This window comes from Lutra lutra, chromosome 17 (assembly GCF_902655055.1).
Source record: "Lutra lutra chromosome 17, mLutLut1.2, whole genome shotgun sequence".
Lineage (NCBI taxonomy): Eukaryota > Metazoa > Chordata > Mammalia > Carnivora > Mustelidae > Lutra > Lutra lutra.
The window spans coordinates 18,817,268-18,838,390 of record NC_062294.1 but is presented as its reverse complement, the minus strand read 5'-3'; the positions used below and the strand labels follow the sequence as shown (position 1 = coordinate 18,838,390).

At 39.1% G+C, this 21,123-nt stretch overlaps 1 protein-coding gene across 1 annotated transcript in view; it reads right to left on the bottom strand.

Moving 5' to 3' along the window:
* Positions 1-3,781: 3,781 nt before the first annotated feature.
* The window catches only part of TERB1 (telomere repeat binding bouquet formation protein 1), a 49,330-nt gene continuing 31,988 nt past the window's right edge, over positions 3,782-21,123 (bottom strand). Inside the window, 7 exon segments of the mRNA XM_047712114.1 lie at positions 3,782-4,136; positions 4,139-4,153; positions 8,184-8,249; positions 8,551-8,700; positions 14,867-14,962; positions 15,285-15,349; positions 17,190-17,539. Coding sequence (XP_047568070.1) covers positions 3,967-4,136; positions 4,139-4,153; positions 8,184-8,249; positions 8,551-8,700; positions 14,867-14,962; positions 15,285-15,349; positions 17,190-17,539 — 912 coding nt within the window. The 3' untranslated portion in view covers positions 3,782-3,966.

Sequence of the window (21,123 nt, the reverse complement as noted above, 5' to 3'; positions counted from 1 at the left end):
ATATGGCAGAAAAGCAACCACCTACATCAGTTTCAAATGAGTAGAATTCTGATCCGGCTCTGCCAAATGTTGGCAGCAAGAGTTACAGGATCCGACAAATGGGCATAGCATCTGCCAACCTGAATGTAAGGTTCGAACAAGACAATGAGAGTGAAAACCCATTAAGAGTCACACCCTTGGAAGTCTGAAAGTGTTGTAAGTCATAATGTCTGAATTTTCACAGGATAGAAAATGGAGTTTAAAACTACAGGCCAGTGAACTTCATCAGCCCTAAGTAAGATTCTCTAATGTGCCAGTTGGAAAAGGAAAAGATAGGACCAGATTAACAGTCTTTTTTCTTTTTTTCAGGAATACCAGGTAGGAGGATGCTGCAGACATAGCAAATACAGTTTTCAACAGGGCACCTGAAAATTCACATCACAGATAAGAAAGTGAAAAATGCAAGCTGAATGATAGCATTGAGGCAGGTTAAAGACCAGGCCCAGAGCAGGTAGATGAGCAGGAACAACCAGAGGCTGCTAGGAGCCTGCCCAACCTCTCATCCTGGCCCAGGCCAACTTGAGCTGCCATCGATGACTTGGATGAGAATGTGGCAGCACACTCAAGCTGTGGATGACCTGAAGCAGGAAGGGATGCCCAATATACTGGATGACAGACTGGGTACGATTAAATCTAGGAAGATCAAATTTAAGAGACTACAAAGTTCTGTAGTACAGTTAAAAATAAATGCATAAGAACAAAATAGAAATTAATTAAAATTACAATCTGTAAATCTTTTTTTTTTTTTAAAGATTTTATGCATTTGACAAAGAGAGACACAGCGAGAGAGGGAACACAAGCAGAGGGAGTGGGAGAGGGAGAAGTAGGCTCACTGCCGAGCAGGGAGCTTGACGTGGGGCTCAATCCCAGGATCGATCCCTGGGATCACGACCTGAGCCAAAGGCAGACACTTAAGGACTGAGACACCCAACCAGCCCATAATTTGTAAATCTTAAACTATATTAACTAGAGTCTGAGACTTGGTCATGTAGAAAACCAAGAAGTATCTTAGGTGAGGTCCATAAAATCTCATTGGGCCCCTCAAAGTTGATCCCTTATTCTGGCAGTCAGGCCACATTTCTTTCTGGATACAGTTTATAAAGGCAAAGAAGTGGTCAGTGACTAAGCTCATAGGAGACATGACACTGTTCTGCTGAAGTAACTGGGGCTTATTAGCATGAAGGATAAAGGATGTAGAGGGAAAAGGGGAAAGTGATCTATCTTTGCCTTTCTTAAGGACTGGCATCTGGAAAAGAAATTCAACTTTTTTGGTTCTACAAAAGGTGCTCGAGGAAGGCACATTTCATTTTAATGTAAAGAAGAAATGACTATCAATTATCACCCTAAGTAGTAAATTCCCTGTTTCTGAGAATTTATGTAAAATCAAAGATAGCCACCAATGGACAGGTTGTTGTACATGAACTATACAGCAGTTCATGCCTCTGGCAACTAACTATAACTGAGGTCACCTCTAACTCCAAAGGTCTATCATTATTAAAATCATTTTTTATTCCCCATTGATTTGGCTAAGTCTGAATTCTTAAAGCCATAGAGTTCTCTAAAGTGTCATTCTTTGGCTTTCCTTTTGATATGTCTTCATTTCTTTTATTACTAAATATTTCCATTTGAAGGAAAAAAAAGCAGCTCGTGTTAACCAAAAGATAGTCAAGGGTTAGGACAAAATTTCAATGTTTCCGAAGGCAATATAGAGGGACTCCTGGGTGGCTCAGTTGGTTAAGTGGCTGCCTTCGGCTCAGGTCATGATCCCAGGTCCTGGGATCAAGTCCCGCATCGGGCTCCTTGCTCGGCCTGCCACTCTGTCTGCCTGTGCTCGCACTCTCTCTCTCTGACAAATAAATAAATAAAATATTTTTTAAAAAAGAAGGCAATATAGTATTGGTTCTTTTCTTTTCTTTTCATTACTATTATTTTTTAGAGGGGAAAGGGGCAGAGGGAGAGAGAGAATCTTAAGCAGAGAGAATCTTAAGCTTCTTGCCCAGCAAGGAGCCCAATGTGGGGCTTGATCTCACAAACCCTGAGATCATGACCTGAAACCAAGTGTTGGACACTCAATCGACTGAGCCACTCAGGTGTCCCAGTATTGGTTATTTTATATACAGCTTCAATAACTGACACAAATCGGTCTAAGCTATAGTATGTCATTCTTGGGGATGTTTCACTGAAGCAGTGTTTGATTTTTCTATTACATACATAATTTCCAATCAATAAAAGAACTATTACCTGAGACCCACTTGAAGTGGAAAAATACATTTAAGTCATATCTGGAACAATAGTAAGAAACAACTTCTGATTATCTAAACTGGTAAGGTTGAAGCAACAGACAAAATGTTTTCCCTTTTGACCTAAAATAACTTGCATAAATCTTGAGAAGTACAAATTGGAACAACCCACCGGCCTTTTAAGTATTCCCCACAGTACTTAGGAAATACTGATAGATAATGGAGATAAATGGGCTAGATTCATTCACATTTTGGGCGCTTTAAGAATTTTCCTAATTGTAAATTATTCTTTCGTTTAAAGGAAATTTTGGATTTAAATAGAAGATTTTGTGCATATTGACTCTCTGGAACTTTACTACAGATCAGAAAATAAAAAATTTAATAAAAATTCTGAGTTTATCCAAGTAGAAATAGTCATGATGTGAAAAGGTCAAAGACTAAAAACTTATAGGAAAGGAACCTTTGGGACTGAAGAAATCTACAATGACATGAAAGTGTCATTGTAGTGAGCCAATGGGTATATAAGTACAGAAGAGCTTGCAGGCCCTGATACGTAATCACTTTGCCACAGCATAGCATTTTAAGTATAATACAGGCTGCAACAGCATCCTTTGGGGATCATGATAGGAATATAAAAAGAATAAGAAAAATAGAAAATTGAGATCAAATAGTTTGGTTTCCCACTAAAAGAAAACTAACTTAAAAAAATGTTCTAAGCTTGTAAAAAGCAAAAGTAAATAAACATGCACCAAAAAGAAGTGTACCTGATCACAGAATTTGAGAGTATTCGAAGGAACTGCACAATCAGCCTTTGGAAGGGGAACATTTTAGTTAACAAAATGTCAAACATTGATTTAATGTGTGGGAACTTCACTTGAACAGCTTGGGAAACTATTCTAAGTTCCCGGAAAGAACTTTCACTGGGTAAGAATATACTAAAATCCAAATGTCTCACATGGTACCCATCACAATGTTAAATAATGTTTAAAAGGCTGATCATTTTATTTCTCTGACCTGTATTCCTTGAGCTTAAGGAAAAATAAAAGCATATTCCTAAATGAATGTTTGACCTCATAAAGGAATTTTGTCTTACTAAGCTACACATTAAAAATGTATTGTTTTAGGGGCTGCCTGGGTGGCTCAGTGGGTTAAGCCTCTGCCTTCAGCTCAGGTCATGATCTCAGGGTCCTGGGATCGAGTCCCACATCAGGCTCTCTGCTAGGCAGGGAGCATGCTTCCTCCTCTCTCTCTCTCTACTTGTGATCTCTCTCTCTGTCAAATAAATAAAATCTTTTAAAAAATGTATTGTTTTGGGGCGCCTGGGTGGCTCAGTGGGTTAAGCCGCTGCCTTCAGCTCAGGTCATGATCCCAGGTCCTGGGTTCGAGCCCCACATTGGGCTTTCTGCTCAGCAGGGAGCCTGCTTCCTCCTCTCTCTGCCTGCCTCTCTGCCTACTTGTGATTTCTCTCTGTCAAATAAATAAATAAAATCTTTTAAAAAAAATGTATTGTTTTATAAATTACTTTAATAATTCGATGAGATAGAGCATCACAAAAAGTATGCAATTAAAACAGTATTCCTGTTTTCAGATTTCCTGCTTCATGAGAGTTTAGAAGAGTATTTTAAATTGTGTTTCTTCAAGACATTGTATTTTAAGTGTTGAAACTAAAAACTGGCAAGTATTCCGATCAAGGAGCTGCACACTCGGGACGTTTGGTCAGCTTGTGGTATTTGTGAGCAAGGTCCACAGCCTTCCGTCCTTGCTGAAAGGGGAAAGACCACAAAATTAAATTCCAGTGATTTCCCATTTTCTTAACTCCATTGCAAAGGTAATTTATTTCTTCTTCAGTAAAGTTTTACGAATTCTTCTTTTTTCTGTAATTAAGAAGAATTGTACAATATATTAGTACTTGCTGAAAAAATGGATCTTCTTGAGACCCAAATAGGTGCTTAACTTTATTGTATGGATAGGAACTATATAGTGAGAAAGCTTCATGCCTGCACTACTCATCACAGAGAAATGCTTGTCAATTTTAAAAATTGAGTGCCTACTATGAAGCTAGGCCTTATCATTCTGAATTCTTCAATAACTGTAATTTAATCCTATTGTAATCATACTTGCAATAATTCTTGCAACATCTTTCAACAAGAAACACAAGAATTTATAAACATTTGATTTTTAAGTCTCTCAACATTCCTGTGAGGACAATTAACAAACAGCTTACCTATCTTACAGATACAGTCTTCCCAAAGGGCTCCATTACTTCATAGAATAAAAAAGAATATCAACACTTGTTACTTTAATTAACAGGCTTAATAAATATTTTAAAGTAAGGGTCTTTTGAAATTCATTTTAAAAAGCACATTCACTACCTATATGGGTGCTCAGCTTGATTAAAACTCAAAAAATAGGGGCACCTAGGTGGCTCAGTGGGTCAAGGCCTCTGCCTTCGGCTCAGGTCATGATCCCAGGGTCCTGGGATCAAGCCCCACACAGGGCTCTCTGCTCAGTGGGGAGCCTGCTTCCTCCTCTCTCTATGCCTACCTCTCTGCCTACTTGTGATCTCCGTCTGTCAAATAAATAAATAAATAATTTTTAAAAAATCTTCAAAACTAAATAAATAAATAAATAAATAAGACTCAAAAAATAGGTGGCACGGAGGAAGGAAGTTTTCAACTATCTGGCTTTTAGGGATACTTTCCAAAAAAAATAATAAACAGTTGGTGTTTATTAATATCTCCTGGTGATGATTACCAGGAAATAGTTTTCTTTGAAGTTTTTTCATTCATTGCTAACTCATGTTATAATTGTAGATAGATGCTGATAAGGAAGACTTTTTTTTTGTATTTCCACTTAAGGCAGCTGCTACTTGAAACAGTTGTGCTGGGATAACCTTAGAAAATCTTCCCCTTGCAGGTCAAGACTGTTAGCTATCTACCTCTCCTAGGACAGGAGCCATAGTTCAGATCTTTTAAAACAGAAACTAAAATCTTACCAACAGAAGGCTGAGAAATCAATAAAAGTAATGTCTGGTTATTACTTAATGGTATTACTTGGAATGCAAGATCCATGCAGGTAAGAATTTTTGTCTGTTTTGGTCACCACTGTATCCCAATGCCTAAAATAGTATCTGACACATAGAAGAGGATCAATAAATATTTGTTGAAAGAAAGAATTTATTGGTTAAAAAAAAGTGCTTCAAAACTTATCAATGGGGGCACCTGCGTGGCTCAGCCGGTTAAGCGTCTTGTCTTTGGCTCAGGTCATGATCCCAGGGATCCAGCCCCACATCTCCTTCTCCCTTTTCCATTCCCCCTGCTTGTGTTCTCTTTCTCTCTCTCTCAAATAAATAAATAAAATCTTAAAAAACAAACAAACAAAAAAACTTATCAATGAAGTTACTCCTTACTTTTGGGTCTACTGAAAAACTGTTGTTTTCCAAGAAATACATGATTTCAACTTCACTTGCTAAATGATTTGAACTCATAATCAGGACTGGACAGGTTGAAATAACATTCAAGATATGAGCATCTGGAAGTTGTTCATAGTCAATTTCCATTTTTCTAATCAAGCTGACATTTCACTGACTCCTACATATGTGCCCAATTCCTCAAAGGTTACTGCAGCAGAATACAGAATAAAGCAGTCTAGACGGAGGAAGCAGCTCTACCCCACAGGGCTCCCTTCTGTGGCTTCTTTAGTGTTCCTCTTATATTGATCAGGTGCTTGGAAAGAGTAGGGGAAAGAAGGCTCAGTTCTAGAGACCCTTATTTTTCAAACCCTCTCAAGATATCAGTCCATTCTGGGGGCGCCTGGGTGGCTCAGTGGGTTAAGCCTCTGCCTTCAGCTCGGGTTGTGATCCCAGAGTCCTGGGATTGAGCCCCGAATCGGGCTCTCTGCTCAGCGGGGAGCCTGCTTCCTCCTCTCTCTCTGCCTGCCTCTCTGCCTACTTGGGATCTCTGTCTGTCAAATAAATAAATAAAATCTTAAAAAAAAAACAGTACCAGTCCATTCTGAACGAGAGCCTAGGCTCTTTAAATGCTTAGATGTTGCAATGGTCTCTTCTTAAAAGGATGGTTTAAAATTTGAATGTAACCTACAACCATACAAATGGTCATAAATGTCTCTCAAAAAGAAAGGGAAATCAAGTGGGTGGGAAATGGCAACATATCCAAAATTCCTAGCCTGCTTGAGAAAGAGGTATAAGACCAATCTATACCATACCTCCTCAAGACGCCTTTCTAAATTCTAAAAAAAGCAGGCCAAATTATTAACTATTTGCTTTAAGCTAAAGAATTTTAACTCATAAAAAAGATGTAATTATTTATGAGCTGGACATCACTTAACAGTATTTAGGATCCCTCTGTAAAATCAATGTATAACCCTAATTATGTACATTTCATGAGGCTCCACAAATGAGTTTACTATGTAAAATGATTATAGGATATAATTTTAGTTGTTATACATTTGCTTTTAAGTCATGTTGTTGAAAAAAAATCCATTATTAATTTGATGCCAACTCCTTGTCACAACCAATTTTTCCAAGTGCAACATGTTTCTATGGAAAAGTAACCATTTTCTAACAGTTTCTACAGGAAATATTTCTTTAAAAAGTGGGCTGCTCTACATGAGTACTGTACTTAATTTTAATTTGCATGCAGAACTTTAAACTTAGAAAAAGACCCAGACATAAAAAGGAAATTTGAGGGGCACCTGGCTGGCTCAGTCTGACAGAGCATGTGACTCTTGATCTTGGGGTTTTGCGTTGGAGCCCCATGTTGGATGTAGAGATAACTTAAAAAAATAAAAATCTTTTTTTTTTTTTTAAAGATTTTATTTATTTGTCAGGGAGAGAGAGAGGGAGAATGCACAAGCAGGGGGAGCAGCAGGCAGAAGGAGAAGCAGACTCCCAGGGAGCCTGATGTGGGGCTTGATCCCAGGGCCCTGAGATCATGACCTGAGGTGAAGGCAGATACTCAACTGACTGAGCCACTCAGGTGTCCCCCCACCGACAAAAAAAAAATCTAAAAAAGTAAATCTGAAACTTCTTTTAAGGCTTTGGAAATGAAAATGGTACGTAAAAGTATATGGTAAAACATTCCCATATGTATCAAGTCTAAATATCTTTGCAATAAATGACAGAATAACACCATAGATATTACTAAATTCCAGGTTATTTTGACAAGTAAGGTTATTCAACTGCTTATTCTTACTCTGCAGGTATTAATTCCATATGAAGATAATAAAATGATAACATTCTTTAAGTCTCCATAATAAATTTGGAATGGTGATAAACCTGAGACATTAACCTATAGTTAAATAAAAATTCTCATAAATTAATTCATCATTTAAGAAGTATTTTGATTTTTAAGCAGGGCTCTATTTGTCTCTTCAGTTCTGATGGTATGAAGTGCTGTAGTTATGAACCAAAACCTTCTGCAAAATCTCTCTGAAGCACTTATTCATAGGAGAATAATTTCGTTCTTAAAATAGAAATGTGATCCAGAAGATAGACTAGGGGCTTATGAAGAAAGACAGGCTTGCATTTGAATGTAAGCTCTGTCATTTGCCAATTTCTTATACCTTAAAGTGGGAATAAAATAAAACCTACCTTACAATATTACAAGAATTAAAGGAAATGTCTATAAAACACGTAACATACAGTAAGTGCTTAATAAATGTTAGTTTCCTCCTGCATCTTCCCCTGCTGGCAAGAAATGAGTGAGGAAAGCAACATGAGGAAGGAAAGTGAGAAGTTCCTTCTTAGGAACTATGGCCCTCACCAGAGCCAAGGGTTATCATTTAAGAACCACCGACAATGAGACTGAGAACAATTCTTCAGCTGTCCTCTTTTTCTCAGAACTATATGCAATTTAGGTTTATTTAAAAATTAAATATATTCACTTATTTCTCCAGAGGCAGTAGATTCATGACTGAGTTGTTGTCTTCTACGTGGGGTCAGCAGAATTTCTGAAAAATACAGAAGACATTTAGGATACTTACAGTATCAATCTGAGTGAGAGCACATCAATTCCATTAGTATGGTATTCCCCCCACCCTTCTAATGGGAATCCTTAGATGGATTAGGAAGAATTTTAAACCACCAGAGACTAAATCTGTTCCCTGGGTATATCTTAAAACACTGGTTTCTCAGAGACATTTTCTTTTAGACATTATTTTGCCCTCTAGCTTTTTAATATATTTAATGTTCTAGATCACAGTTCAGAAGGTATAGCCATAATTATAGTTTCAAAGCTGCTGAATTAATTACTTTTGTTACAGATAAGTGATTTCCTTAGTTCACTTTTATATCTGTCTTCAGCTTCCACAATGACTTTATGACGATCACATTGGTATGGGCAAGAGTGCAAGAGCTTGCTAAAATTTCGGCTATTCAGGGATTTTCCTACTGCTATGCAACCTAAAAGAAAACAAATTAAAATGATATATAGATATTACAAAATATCAAGTAACAAAAATCTATGAAAGCAAATATCTTTATGATGGTAACTGAAGTGAAATCGGGAACTTAATTATAAATATGTCAAGAAGCTCAGTCACAGGAGAGATTAAAGACAACAGATACAATACAATGAAGTAAGTGTTACAATAGAGGTGTGAACAGTTAGAGTGATATATAAAAGGACCACCTAGCTTGATTAGGTTCTGAGCAGGAGTCACTATTAGGAAAGATAACCAAAAGAAGTGGCCTTTATGCCCAGTTGTCTTTTTTCCTCCCAATGTTTTATTATGGAAAATTTCAAACACAAAAGAATAAGGGGGAAAGTATAATGAACTTCCACATTTCCATCATTCACCTTCAATAATTATTAGGTCATGCTCAGTCATATTTTGCCTTCAACCCACTTACTCTGCTCTGTCCTCCATGTATACACTGGATTATGGAGCCTAGAACTGGCATTTAAGTATCATTTCATCTGTAAATATTTCATATGTGTCCCTAACAGAGAAGGGCTCCTTTTTCCAAATACACAAAAACCATTATCAAGCCTAAAAAATTATGCCTAATATAATCTAATATCTAGTCAGGGTTGAAATTTCCCCATCATTTCAAAACTTTTTTTTAAAAGATTTTATGTATTTATTTGACAGAGAGAGACACAGAAAGAGAGGGAATACAAGCAGAGGGAGCGGGAGAGGGAGAAGCAGGCTCCCCACTGAGCAGGGAGCCCGATGTGGGCCTAGATCCCAGGACCCCGGGATCATGACCTGAGCCGAAGACAGCTGGTTAATGACTGAGCAACCCAGGCACCCTTAAAACTTTCTTTTTACAGTTTGTTTAAACTGTGAGCCAAAGAAGGTCCTGAATTACATTCAGTTGAAATGTCTCTTGAGTTTTTTTAACTCTATCAATTTTCCTCTCTTCCTCCTTCTCATTTACTTGATATAGACACTGGGTCATTTGTACTTGGAGCTACTCCAAGTCTAGGTTTTATTGATTTTAAGCTAGTTAGATGCTTTAAAACGTTCCAGGGTATCCGATAAACTAGCAATTAGATCTGAACGACTGATAATATTCAGATTCAACTGGGTTTTTTTAAGATTTATTTTATTTTTAAAGATTTTCTTTATCTGAGAGAGAGCCAGCGAGTGAAGGAACTCGAGCAGGGGCGGGATAGAGGGAGAGGGACAAGCGGACTCCCTGCTGAGCAAGGATCCCAATGCAGGGCTCAATCCCAAGACTCTGAGATCATGACCTGAGCCAAAGGCAGACGCTAAACTAAGCCACTCAGGCGCCCCTATTTCATTTTATTTTGGAGAGAGAGAGGGAGAGAGAGAAAGAGAGGGATCGGGGGAGGGGTCAGGGGAGAGAATCTCCAAGCAGACTCCAGTCAAGCACAGAGGCTGATACAGAGCTTGATCCCATGACCTTGAGATCAGGACCCAAGCAGAAACCAAGAGTCAGAGCAGTATTTGGTTGAGTCAGATGCTCAACCAACTGAGCCACCCAGGAGCTCAGATTCAACTGTTTTTAGTAGAGCTCCTCACAGGCAGTCTTGAGGACTTCTTACTTAATCATATTAAGAGGTACATAAAGTCTCTCTCTCTTCTTTGAATGCTAAGATTGACCAGTAGGTTCAGGTGATGTTAGCCACTTCCATCCATTATAAAGTTTCCCATCTGCCAGTCACCTAATGGCCAACTCCTAAAGGGCTAGAAGTTAGTTAGGCAGAAAGCTGGCTAGGATGAGGACATTACAAATACAATGAACATGTGCAAAAGCACAAAAAAGTGAAAAAGCATAGCATGTTCAGATAATTATAGGTACTTTGGTGTGGCTGGAGAGAAATGTAGGAGGAAAGTTGAAACTAGTGAAGGTTGCAGGGGGCCATATAAGAATGGTCTTAAAAGCCACACCAAGTATATCTATCTTCAAGTCGGTGGGGAGGAGCTAATGGATATTTATTAAGCAGGGAAATGACTTTCATTTGTCTCATAGAAAGCTTAGGTGAAGATAAGAGGATCAGTTAAGGGGTTACTTCAATAGTCCAGAATATAAATGAGGGGATTCTGAAATAGGACATTTACAGGGAGAATGTAGAGATTTCTGACGTAAAAATTGGTGAATGATGAGCTGTTAGGGTAAGGGAAAAACTTAGGATAATTCTTAAGTACTTTGACAGTTGATTGAATGACAAAGTTTGGAATAAGCACGGCAACTTTCTGGCAGACTTAAGAAGAACAAATATGCAATAAAATTTAACAAGTGGAAGCAGAACAAAATTCCACAAAAATTTAAAAGCCAGGCAGAGAGTTTGAGTCAATGAGTTACAAAGAAGCACTGAGGGTTCTTTAGCTTGATGACTTGATAAAAAGCACATGTTAGAGAAGTTAACAGCAATATGCACATTATAGTTGGGGGTTGGAGAGACTTGAAACTGCAAGACTGCTAGAAAGTTGGTGTAACTGAGACATGAAGCAAAAAGGGTTTATGTGGGAATGAAAGAAAGAACCAAATCTGACAGAATAGAAATAGGAGATGAAAAGACAAAAAAAAAAGTTTATAGATGACTGAAATCTGGGAGGCCAAAAGAATAGCAACAACAAGAAATGAAGTGGCTGGAGGGAAGGCAATTTAAGACGGAAGAAGATACTGTTTTAAATACATCAAGCTTAAAGTAAAAACAAGATACTGAATAATGTCCTGGATACAGCTGGAAATGGAGGAATGAGGCTATAACTGGTTCAAGGTAGAAGCCAAGTATAGAGACACAGATTTGAAAATCAGTAAAATGATGGCTGATGCCACACAAGTAAATGTTGCAGTGGTGCTGAGAAAGTGCTACAGAGTATGTCTTGGGGGAAATAACAGTAGAAATTTGGCAGAAAGAGAGAGATAAAGTAATGAAGATGATAAAATGGAGTGGTTTTTAGACTTTTTGAGGTAAGGATTGAGATCTATTCATCTTTTTTTTCTTAAAGATTTTATTTATTTATTTGACAGAGAGATCACGAGTAGGCAGAGAGGCAGGCAGAGACAGAGGAGGAAGCAGGCTCCCCGCAGAGCAGAGAGCCTGATGTGGGGCTCGATCCCAGGACCCTGTAATCACGACCCGAGCCGAAGGCAGAGGCTCAACCCACTGAGCCACCCAGGCGCCCCGAGATCTATTCATCTTTGATACCCATGCCTGCCATGGAAGAAACACTCCCTAAGTATCCATGAAATGAATGAATCATCAATGAAGAAAGGAACTAAGAGAAAACCATCTCAAACAAAGTAAGGGATGAAAGGGAGTTAATGGTTATAGAGCACCCACACTGCCCTCTGACATACATCAGATCAGAAGTCCCCAAACTTGGGGTGCCTGGGTGGCTCAGTGGGTTAAAGCCTCTGCCTTTGGTTCGGGTCATGATCCCAGGGTCCTGGGATGGAGCCCTGCATCGGGATCTCTGCTCGGCAGGGAGCCTGCTTCCTCCTCTCTCTCTGCCGGCTTCTCTACCTTCTGGTGATCTCTGTCAAATACATAAATAAAATAAAATAAAAGAAGTTCCCAAACTTTCCCAGTTCATGGCTTCCTTAAGTTCTTGTTGATTTTTTATGGCACCCCTGGGTCAAAAGAAATACTGATTTGCCTGTTAAGTCCAAAACAATTTAATAAGTATTTATGTTCTAATAACTTAGTAGCCATTTGAAAAAATAATATACCTAAATTGAAAATAATAGGGGCACCTGGGCAGCCAAGTTGATTGGGTGTCTGACTTTTGATTTTGGCTCAGGTCAGAATCTTAGGGTCATGGAGTTAAACCCTGAGCTGGGCTCCATACACAGTGCAGAGTGGTCTTGTCCCTCTCCCTTTGCTCCTCCCCCTCTCGCAAGTGCTCTCTTTCCTCTCTCAAATATATAAGGAAGTAAAATTAAGGGTGCCTGGGTGACTCAGTTGGTTAAGCATCTACCTTCTGCTCAGGTCATGATCCCAGGGTTCTGGGATCCAGGCCCGTGTCAGGCTCCCTGAGTCTACTTGTTCTCTCTCTGACTCCCCTCACCCCAATCATGCTTGCTCACACTCTCTCTCAAATAAATAAAATCTTTTTTTTTTTAAGTTAAAGAAAGAAAATAATATTTAGATCTCCTTCTTATTAACCACAATTATTCCTAATGGGATATGTGCATCTAATAGGTACAGCACAACTTCTCAAACCTTGGAATCTGACACTGCCACCCTCATTTCCTGTTCCCTGTTATTTTCACGCGGTGCTTGCTTTTTATCAAAACCACTGAAAGCCAAACTCCACAAAGACATCATCAGGGGGAATGTAGTGCAATCTAATGCTGAAACTGTAAATGACTTTGAGCTAGTAGTGCCTGTGGTATCCAAAGATGTTAGCTATTTTGCGTTTCACTTAAAATTTAAAGTATTGTGTAGTGCCCTTTTGAGTTCGCCGCATACCTCCAGGGAGCACAGGTGGATGATCTGGGAAGTGTGTCTTTAAACTACTGAGAGGAGAGGACTTCAAGGAATGGCAGTCAACAGTGCAGAAATACCATAAAGGATAAGAATTTTTTATTTTATTTATTTTATTTTTATTTTTTAAGATTTTATTTACTTATTTGACAGAGATCACAAGTAGGCAGAGGGGGCAGGCAGAGAGAGAGGAGGGTAAGCAGGCTCCCTGCTAAGCAGAGAGCCCAATGCGGGGAGGGGGGGGTCTCAATCGCAGAACCCTGAGACCATGACCTAGGCTGAAGGCAGAGGCTTTAACCCACTGAGCCACCCAGGTGCCCCAAGGATAAGAATTTTTTTAAAAGTCTTTGGTTTTGGCACAAAAAAAGAGACTTCAGGAAATCTTTAGCATTTAAGTTTAGTAGAATGGCACTAAAAGAAGCCAAAGTGCAGGGAGTTAAGAAGGGAATTAATATAATGAAAGAGAAAGGAGAAAGAGCAGGTATCTGATAATGAATGATGGAAGAAAGAATAGATGAATGCTCAAAGAGACAGCAAGTCACATCAAGTATTTAGTATTCTCTCCTCTTTTTTTTTTAAATTTTTAAGACTTTTTTTTAATTTGACAAAGAGAGAGATCACAAGTAGACAGAGCAGCAGGCAGAGAGAGGGGGGAAGCAGGCTCCCCGCTGAGCAGAGAGCCCGATGCGATTCGGGGCTCTGGATCCCAGGACCCTGGGATCATGACCCGAGTGGAAGGCAGAGGCTTTAACCCACTGAGCCACCCAGGCGCCCCCCCCCCCCCCACTTTTAAAGTTTTTATTGACTTAAGTAATCTCTACACACAACATGAGGCTCAAACCCACAACCCTGAGATCAAGAGTCTCATGCTTCTCCAAATGAGCCAGCCAGGTGCCCTTAGATTTTTCTTTTTTAGATGAAGAGAAATGAACATAGTTTAAGGTGGGCCAAAAGGAGTTAATTAATAGAAAGGTAATGAAAAGAAATATTTCACAAGTATTAAAATGGGGAGGAAAAAAGAGATGGGATTCCGATTATAGCTAGATAGAGCTAATTTTAGAGTCATAGAGACAAACTCTACATCCAAGACTAAAGAACAGTGTTACTTCAAGCCTAATATAAAATAGCCTCAATTTTGCCCATAGAGCAGCGTGTGACACCAAAAAAAGAAATATCAGGGTATGGAGGAAAAGGGGCTGGGTTAAGCATTGTGGCACATTTACAGGGGCCTTACAGAAAAAATAAAATAATGGGGCATGGAACACTATGAACATATATACATTAAATAGAGACATAAAAATAGATATTGTTTAATACTTAATGTCTTATGTTTAGAGCATTATCCAGAATACATACCTATTGGCTCTCTGAGAATATAAAAAACGTTTACCTAACTCAGAAAAGTTAACCTTGTAGATGTTATTCTGACAAAAATATAATAATAAAGTATTAAAGTATTAGCTATGGTGATTCATATAAACAAATACTGGAAGCACAGGCAAATGCAGATAAGTATTGATCTGAATATTTTATGATGTTCCAGATTTATTTTTCCAAAGGAAATAAAGTTTAAATCACACAGGCAGAACTACTACAAATCCTAGTTGACTAATATCATACAAAGTTTAATTGCAAAACAAACTGTAATTAAAGAATATTTACCTGAGCATCTGTACTTTAACATTTTGGAATGATTGTCACTTGCTAGAAAACTGATGACTTCTTTATTTATTATATCTGAACATAATGTAAATGGATCTGGGAAAAAAAAACTGCAACATGTAAGGTTCTTCTGATTAATGAAAATTGATTAATGAAAAGGACCTGACATTTACACAATATATTAATTGTCAAGATTCTCATAAACTTTAGCACAGTACTACATATCCAGTCACCCTGGTAGATAAACAGAAAGGTTATGGTTATCAGTAAAAGGTGACTGAGGCCCTTACACCAGAAAGAGAGTCAAAGGTGTGGCTTATATGCTAGAGGGGAAATATATCAATGTACATTTTTATCTGTATTAGTCACCTAAATATGTTTTCTTAAAAACTCAAAGAAGAAATATTTTTAAACATACCTGTTACTGGTAACTGCTGCTTTCTATTTTTGACAACGGGAACTGGATGTTTAAAAACATGGTCACTAAAAGAAAATAGACACCAAATTTTTTTTTTTTTAAGATTTTATTTATTTATTTGACAGAGAGAAATCACAAGTAGGCAGAGAGGCAGGCAGAGAGAGAGAGGAGGAAGCAGGCTCCCCGCTGAGCAGAAAGCCCGATGTGGGGCTTGAACCCAGGACCTGGGATCATGACCTGAGCCGAAGGCAGCGGCTTAACCCACTGAGCCACCCAGGCGCCCCATAGACACCAAATTTTTAAAAGTAAACATACTGTTTGGTGTATGGACAAATGTTTCTGTAGGCAGTGGTGCAATTCTGGGTATTTGGCAGGCAGAAGGAGATGGAACCAGGGTCTACCAAAGTCTATCAAATTCTGCCAAAGTAGTGTTTGTAATGGTTATAGCCTCCTTTCCAAAAATGGCATTAAATAAGACTCTGGGGAACCTTGGTGGCTTAGTTGGTTGAGCATTTGCCTTGGCTCAGGTCATGATCCCAGAGTCCAGGGATCGAACTCCATGTCGGGATCAAGCACCACGTACAGCTCCCTACTTGGTGGGGAGTCTGTTTCTCCCTCTGCCCTTCACCCTGCTTGTGCTCACTCGCTCTCAAATAAATAAAATCTTAAAAAAAAAAAAAAAAAAACACCACAAGACACCAAAGGGCAATACCACTGATGCCAGCAGAAACATGGGAAAAAAGTTTTGCAAGAGGAAAACATGGGGCACTTGGCTGGCTCTGTCAGAAGAGCATGAGACTCTTGATCTCAAGGTCATGGGTTCGAGCCCCGAGTTGGGTATAGAGATTAATGAAATAAATACATAAACTTAAAAAAGGAAAGAAGAAAACAGAAAAGAATGAGGAAGTGAGGGGAGGAGAGAACAGAATCAGAAAGCAATAAGGCTGGCCCAAGAACATATCTCAATGCTTTCCAGTTCCACATTCCTGAGAAATCAATTTAAAACTGACATCAAGAACAGTTTTGCAAAGGAAAAAAGGGGTTGTGATGATGTAATCCATCTCCCTAATATCCTGCTCACCCTGCAACCTTCCCAGAATATAGCAGCATACTCTTCAGTTTCCTACCTGGCACAGTAACCTTTAGAGGAGAGAACACAAGTAAGGTTTTAAGAAATGCGACAATCCCAGGTCTGAACCCATAAGCTACCAGAGTGAGAAGGGACATCAGCTAGAGGTGAGGTGCAAGGAACAAGTGAAAAGGTAAGCCTAAACCAGATTTTTAGCACACACTACTCCCTTTTATCAAATTAAATTTAGAAACTGGTTTTTGCTACATTGTTAATGGATTACCAATGTGCACATTGTTACTTCAGGTATAGGGTTTCAGGTTATATTTTCTGAGTATCCTTTCTAAAATTCAAATCTGACGTCACTCAATTTAAAATCCTCAGTGGCGGGACGCCTGGGTGGCTCAGTTGGTTAAGCAGCTGCCTTCGGCTCAGGTCATGATCCCAGCGTCCCGGGATCGAGTCCCACATTGGGCTCCTTGTTCTGTGGGGAGCCTGCTTCTCCCTCTGCCTCTGCCTGCCACTCTGTCTGCCTGTGCTCGCTCTCTCAATCTCTCTCTTTCTGACAAATAAATAAATAAAATCTTTAAAATCCTCAGTGGCTCCCGTGTCCTATGAGGGAAAACTGAAAATCCTGAGTGTGACATTCAAGGCCCGAGATGAACTGGCTTATACCTTCCCATCCAAACTCCATTCTCAACATTTCCATTCAGACTCCTCCCAAGACCATATTTTATCATTTCTGTATCTGAGGGTTTAACAGAGTGGCACACAGTACTGCACAAAAAAATACTTGAATAAATACATAAAAGTTAGAAACAATTATTAAACTATACCTTGATTGAGAAACAGAATTCTTTTTTTCAAAAGTTGTTCCTTCATGTAGATTTTGATTATAGTTTGAATTGGCTTTACATAAAGTCTTATTTTGCCCACTCTCCCTATAACAAGCAGTAACTGGATTTGCACTCTTTAACAGGGTCTTCATTTGGTGATCATTTGTACATGCTGTAGACAGAACTCCATGGGATTGGTAACTCTGAAGCTTTCTAGACTTGCTTTTATCTTTATCTTCTGCTGTAGGACCTCTGCCAATACTATCGGCATGGAGGTGTTTCAATGTATTTTGAATATTTATGTTCATAGATGAAACATTATGCTTATCTTTTTCTCTTTGTAGTTTTTCCTATAATGTAAAAATGACAAGTGAAGAATCTCAAAATAATCCATTTGCTTTATAATCCAATTTACACTCTCTTTAAATAATGTAGGAAAAGTTCATGACTGCCAATAGAATATACATAGTAAAAGGGACTATTTACATTAGAAGAAAAGGGAATATATTTAATAAATGATGTGGGGACAACTGGGTAGTCATCTGGGGAAAAAATAAATTGGATCCCTATCTCAGAATTTACACAAAAATAAAGTCAAAATGAGCTAAATATTGTTTTGTAAAAAATGCAATGATTGTTTTAAAAGAAAACAGTATTTTAACACTATTAAGGGGAAGAAGACTTTTCTAAATATCACAAAGAATAAAAAAAATCATAAAAAAAAAAAACCAAAATATGTTTACAAAATTCTGCTACAGACCAAGAACAATGCGGGTGGGTGGGGGAGGAACTCAGAAGAAAAAAGGGCCAGAAGCCAAATGATATTCAACACATATACAGAGAATATGTGTGTTATATCTTGGCGTATGATTTTTCTATTAACATTTATAAAAAGCTACTACAATGAAATATGAAAAAGATTAATGATGGTGTAGAAAAATAGGAAAAGGAGATGAACAGTTAACAGGAAAGGAAATATAAATAGCTCTTAAACATATGAAAAAATGCTCCATCCCATTTGGAATAAGAGAAATAAAACCACACTGAGACAGCATTCATCTAGGACACTGGCAAAGATCAAAAGGGCACACGGAAACAGTCTTATACATTTACAGGTGAGAGTATAAATTGTACAACCTCTATGGAGAAATAATTTACAGTATCTTTTATAATAAAACCTGTGCATATCTTCAAAAAAAATCCTATAGGTATACTCGTGTAAAGGTAAGCACATCTTACTTTTATGTGAAAGTACTCATGTAAATGCAGAATGTTAGTGTTATTAACTACAACACTGTTTGTAATTGCCAAAAGTTGGAAATAACCTAAATGCTCATAAGAGAGAGCTACCATATCCACCAAAAAACTATTCTGCAACTGTAAATAAAGAATAAAGCAGGTGCTTGGCAGGCTCAGTTGGTAGAACATGTAACTCTTGATCTCAGGGTCATGAGTTCAAACCCCACATTGGGCATGGAACCTACCTAAAAAAAAAACTCAGTCAGTTGGGCATCCGACTCTTGATTTCAGCTCTTTTGGTTATCTCAGGGTTCTCAGACTGAGCCCTTGGTAGGCCCCACACTCAGCAAGGAATCTGTTTGGAATTCTCTCTCCCTCTCCTTCTGCCCTACCTCCAAAACTTTCTCTTTCTCTAAAATAATAAATCTTTAAAAAAAATTTTTTTAAGATTTTTATTTATTTGACAGAGAGAGGGAGATCACAAGTAGGCAGACAGGCAGGCTGAGGGGGAGGGAGAAGCAGGCTCCCTGCTGAGCAGAGAGCCTGATGTAGGGCTCGATCCCAGGACCCTGAGATCATGACCCGAGCCGAAGGCAGAGGCTTAACCCACTGAGTTACCCAGGCACCCCTTTAAAAATTTTTTTAAGGGATTCTATTTATTTGAGAGAGAGCAAGAATGAGAGAAAGAGAGTGTGGGCACAGGCACACACATAACCTAGGAGTGGAGGGGCAGAAGCAGAGGGAAAATCAGGCTCTCCACTGAGCAGGGAGACCAATAAGGGGCTCAATCCCAGGATCCTGGGATCATGACCTGAGTCAAAGGCAGATGCTTAATGGACTGAGCCACCCAGGTGCCATTAAAAAAAATTTTTTTTTAAATAAAGAGAGAGAAGTAAATAGGCAAACAAACAAACAAATAAAGAGGGTTTCTGGTAAATATGATGAATTTAACAACACTATTTATTTTTGGTCCTTCCAAGAAAACCAATTAAAGAACAGTTTTCAAAAAGGCATAAATCCACAAGGACAAGGAGAAATGAAAGAAGAAATAAAGGCAACACAAGTTTGGAAATTGGAGAGCAGGTAGGTGAATGATAACATACTTAGCAATCTTGATAAAGCTGAATTCAAAGCTGACCATCGGAAAAGCTAAGAAACTACCTAGGATGGGCTGCCAAACTCTCAAAAGGCGTGGGAATTGGAGGTGTTCAAACCTCTAGAAGATGGGATGAAGATGGAGCTAAAAATAGGAAGACTGGATGAAAGTCTGTTTAAGAAACAGTTGGATTGGGGCGCCTGGGTGGCTCAGTGGGTTAAGGCCTCTGCCTTCGACTCAGGTCATGGTCCCAGGGTCCTGGGATCAAGCCCCGATTCGGGCTTTCAGCTCAGCAGGGAGCCTGCTTCCTCCTCTTTCTCTCTCCCTGCCTGCCTCTCTGCCTACTTGTGATCTCCATCTGTCAAATAAATAAATAAAATCTTAAAAAAAAAAAAAAAAGAAACAGTTGGATTACAGGGATGCCTGGGTAGCTCAGTTGGTTGAGTGTCCAACCTGGATCTCAGCTCAGTTCTTGATCTCAGGATTTTTAGTTCAGACCCAGCACTGGGCTCCGGGCTGGGTGTGGAGTCTACTTAATAAAAAAAAAAAAAAAAAAAAAAAAGTTGCCTTATTAGATCTCAACCCCTCATATATACACACTTAACAAGCAGTTGACTTGTTAAAAACCAGAAGGTTCCCTCCTTCCCCAGGCGAAAGGGGAAGTTTGAATCTCTGGAAGGGATAAAAAAGAGTTTCTACACTGGAGGACACCAAACAAAGCTGAAAGCAGAATACTAAAGAAACATATCTAAGCAAGTATTCACATACTGAATACTAAGACCCACAAGCTCTCTTCTCCCATTTTGATTCCAGAAAAATGGTTGACAATCTCTAGGCAGGAGATTAGACATTGGAGGTTCTGCCCCAAAATGACCTGACTAAACCAATGAGAATCCATCATCAACAAATTTTCAGAAAGACTTTCAGTATCTGATTCTTAAATATGAGTAGCAACGAAAGACTGCCAGAAATATGAAGAAAGCTAGAGACCAAGGAAGGAAGGAAGGGAAGAGAGGGAGGGAAAGAGAGGGAGGGATGGAAAGAAAAGGAGGGAAAAAGAGGGTCAGCAAGCAAGCAAGCAAGCAAACAGGCAAGGCAGCTCAAAGGAAAAAGATGGGTTAGGAAGAAAAAAAATTTTTAAAAAGATTTATTTGAGAGAGGGAGGGAGAGAGAAAGTGAGACACAGAGTGTTCACATGAGCGGCGGGGGGGGGTGGGCAGAGGGAGAGGGAGACAGTCTCCCCGTGGAGCGTGGAGCCTGACGTGGGGCTTGATCCCAGGACCCCAAGATCATGACCTGAGCCCAAATCAGAAGTGGGATGCTCAACCGAATGAGCCACCCAGGTGTCCTAGAAGAAAAAAAAAAGTAATGAAAATTATCACTGAGGGGCACTTGGGTGGCTCAGTTGGTTAAGTGGCCCACCCTTAGTTTTTTTTTTTTTTTAAGATTTTATTTATTTATTTGACAGAGAGATCACAAGCAGGCAGAGAGGCAGGCAGAGAGAGGAGGAAGCAGGCTCCTTGCTGAGCAGAGAGCCCGATGCGGGGCTTGATCCCAGGACTCTGAGATCATGACCTGAGCTGAAGGCAGCGGCTTAAC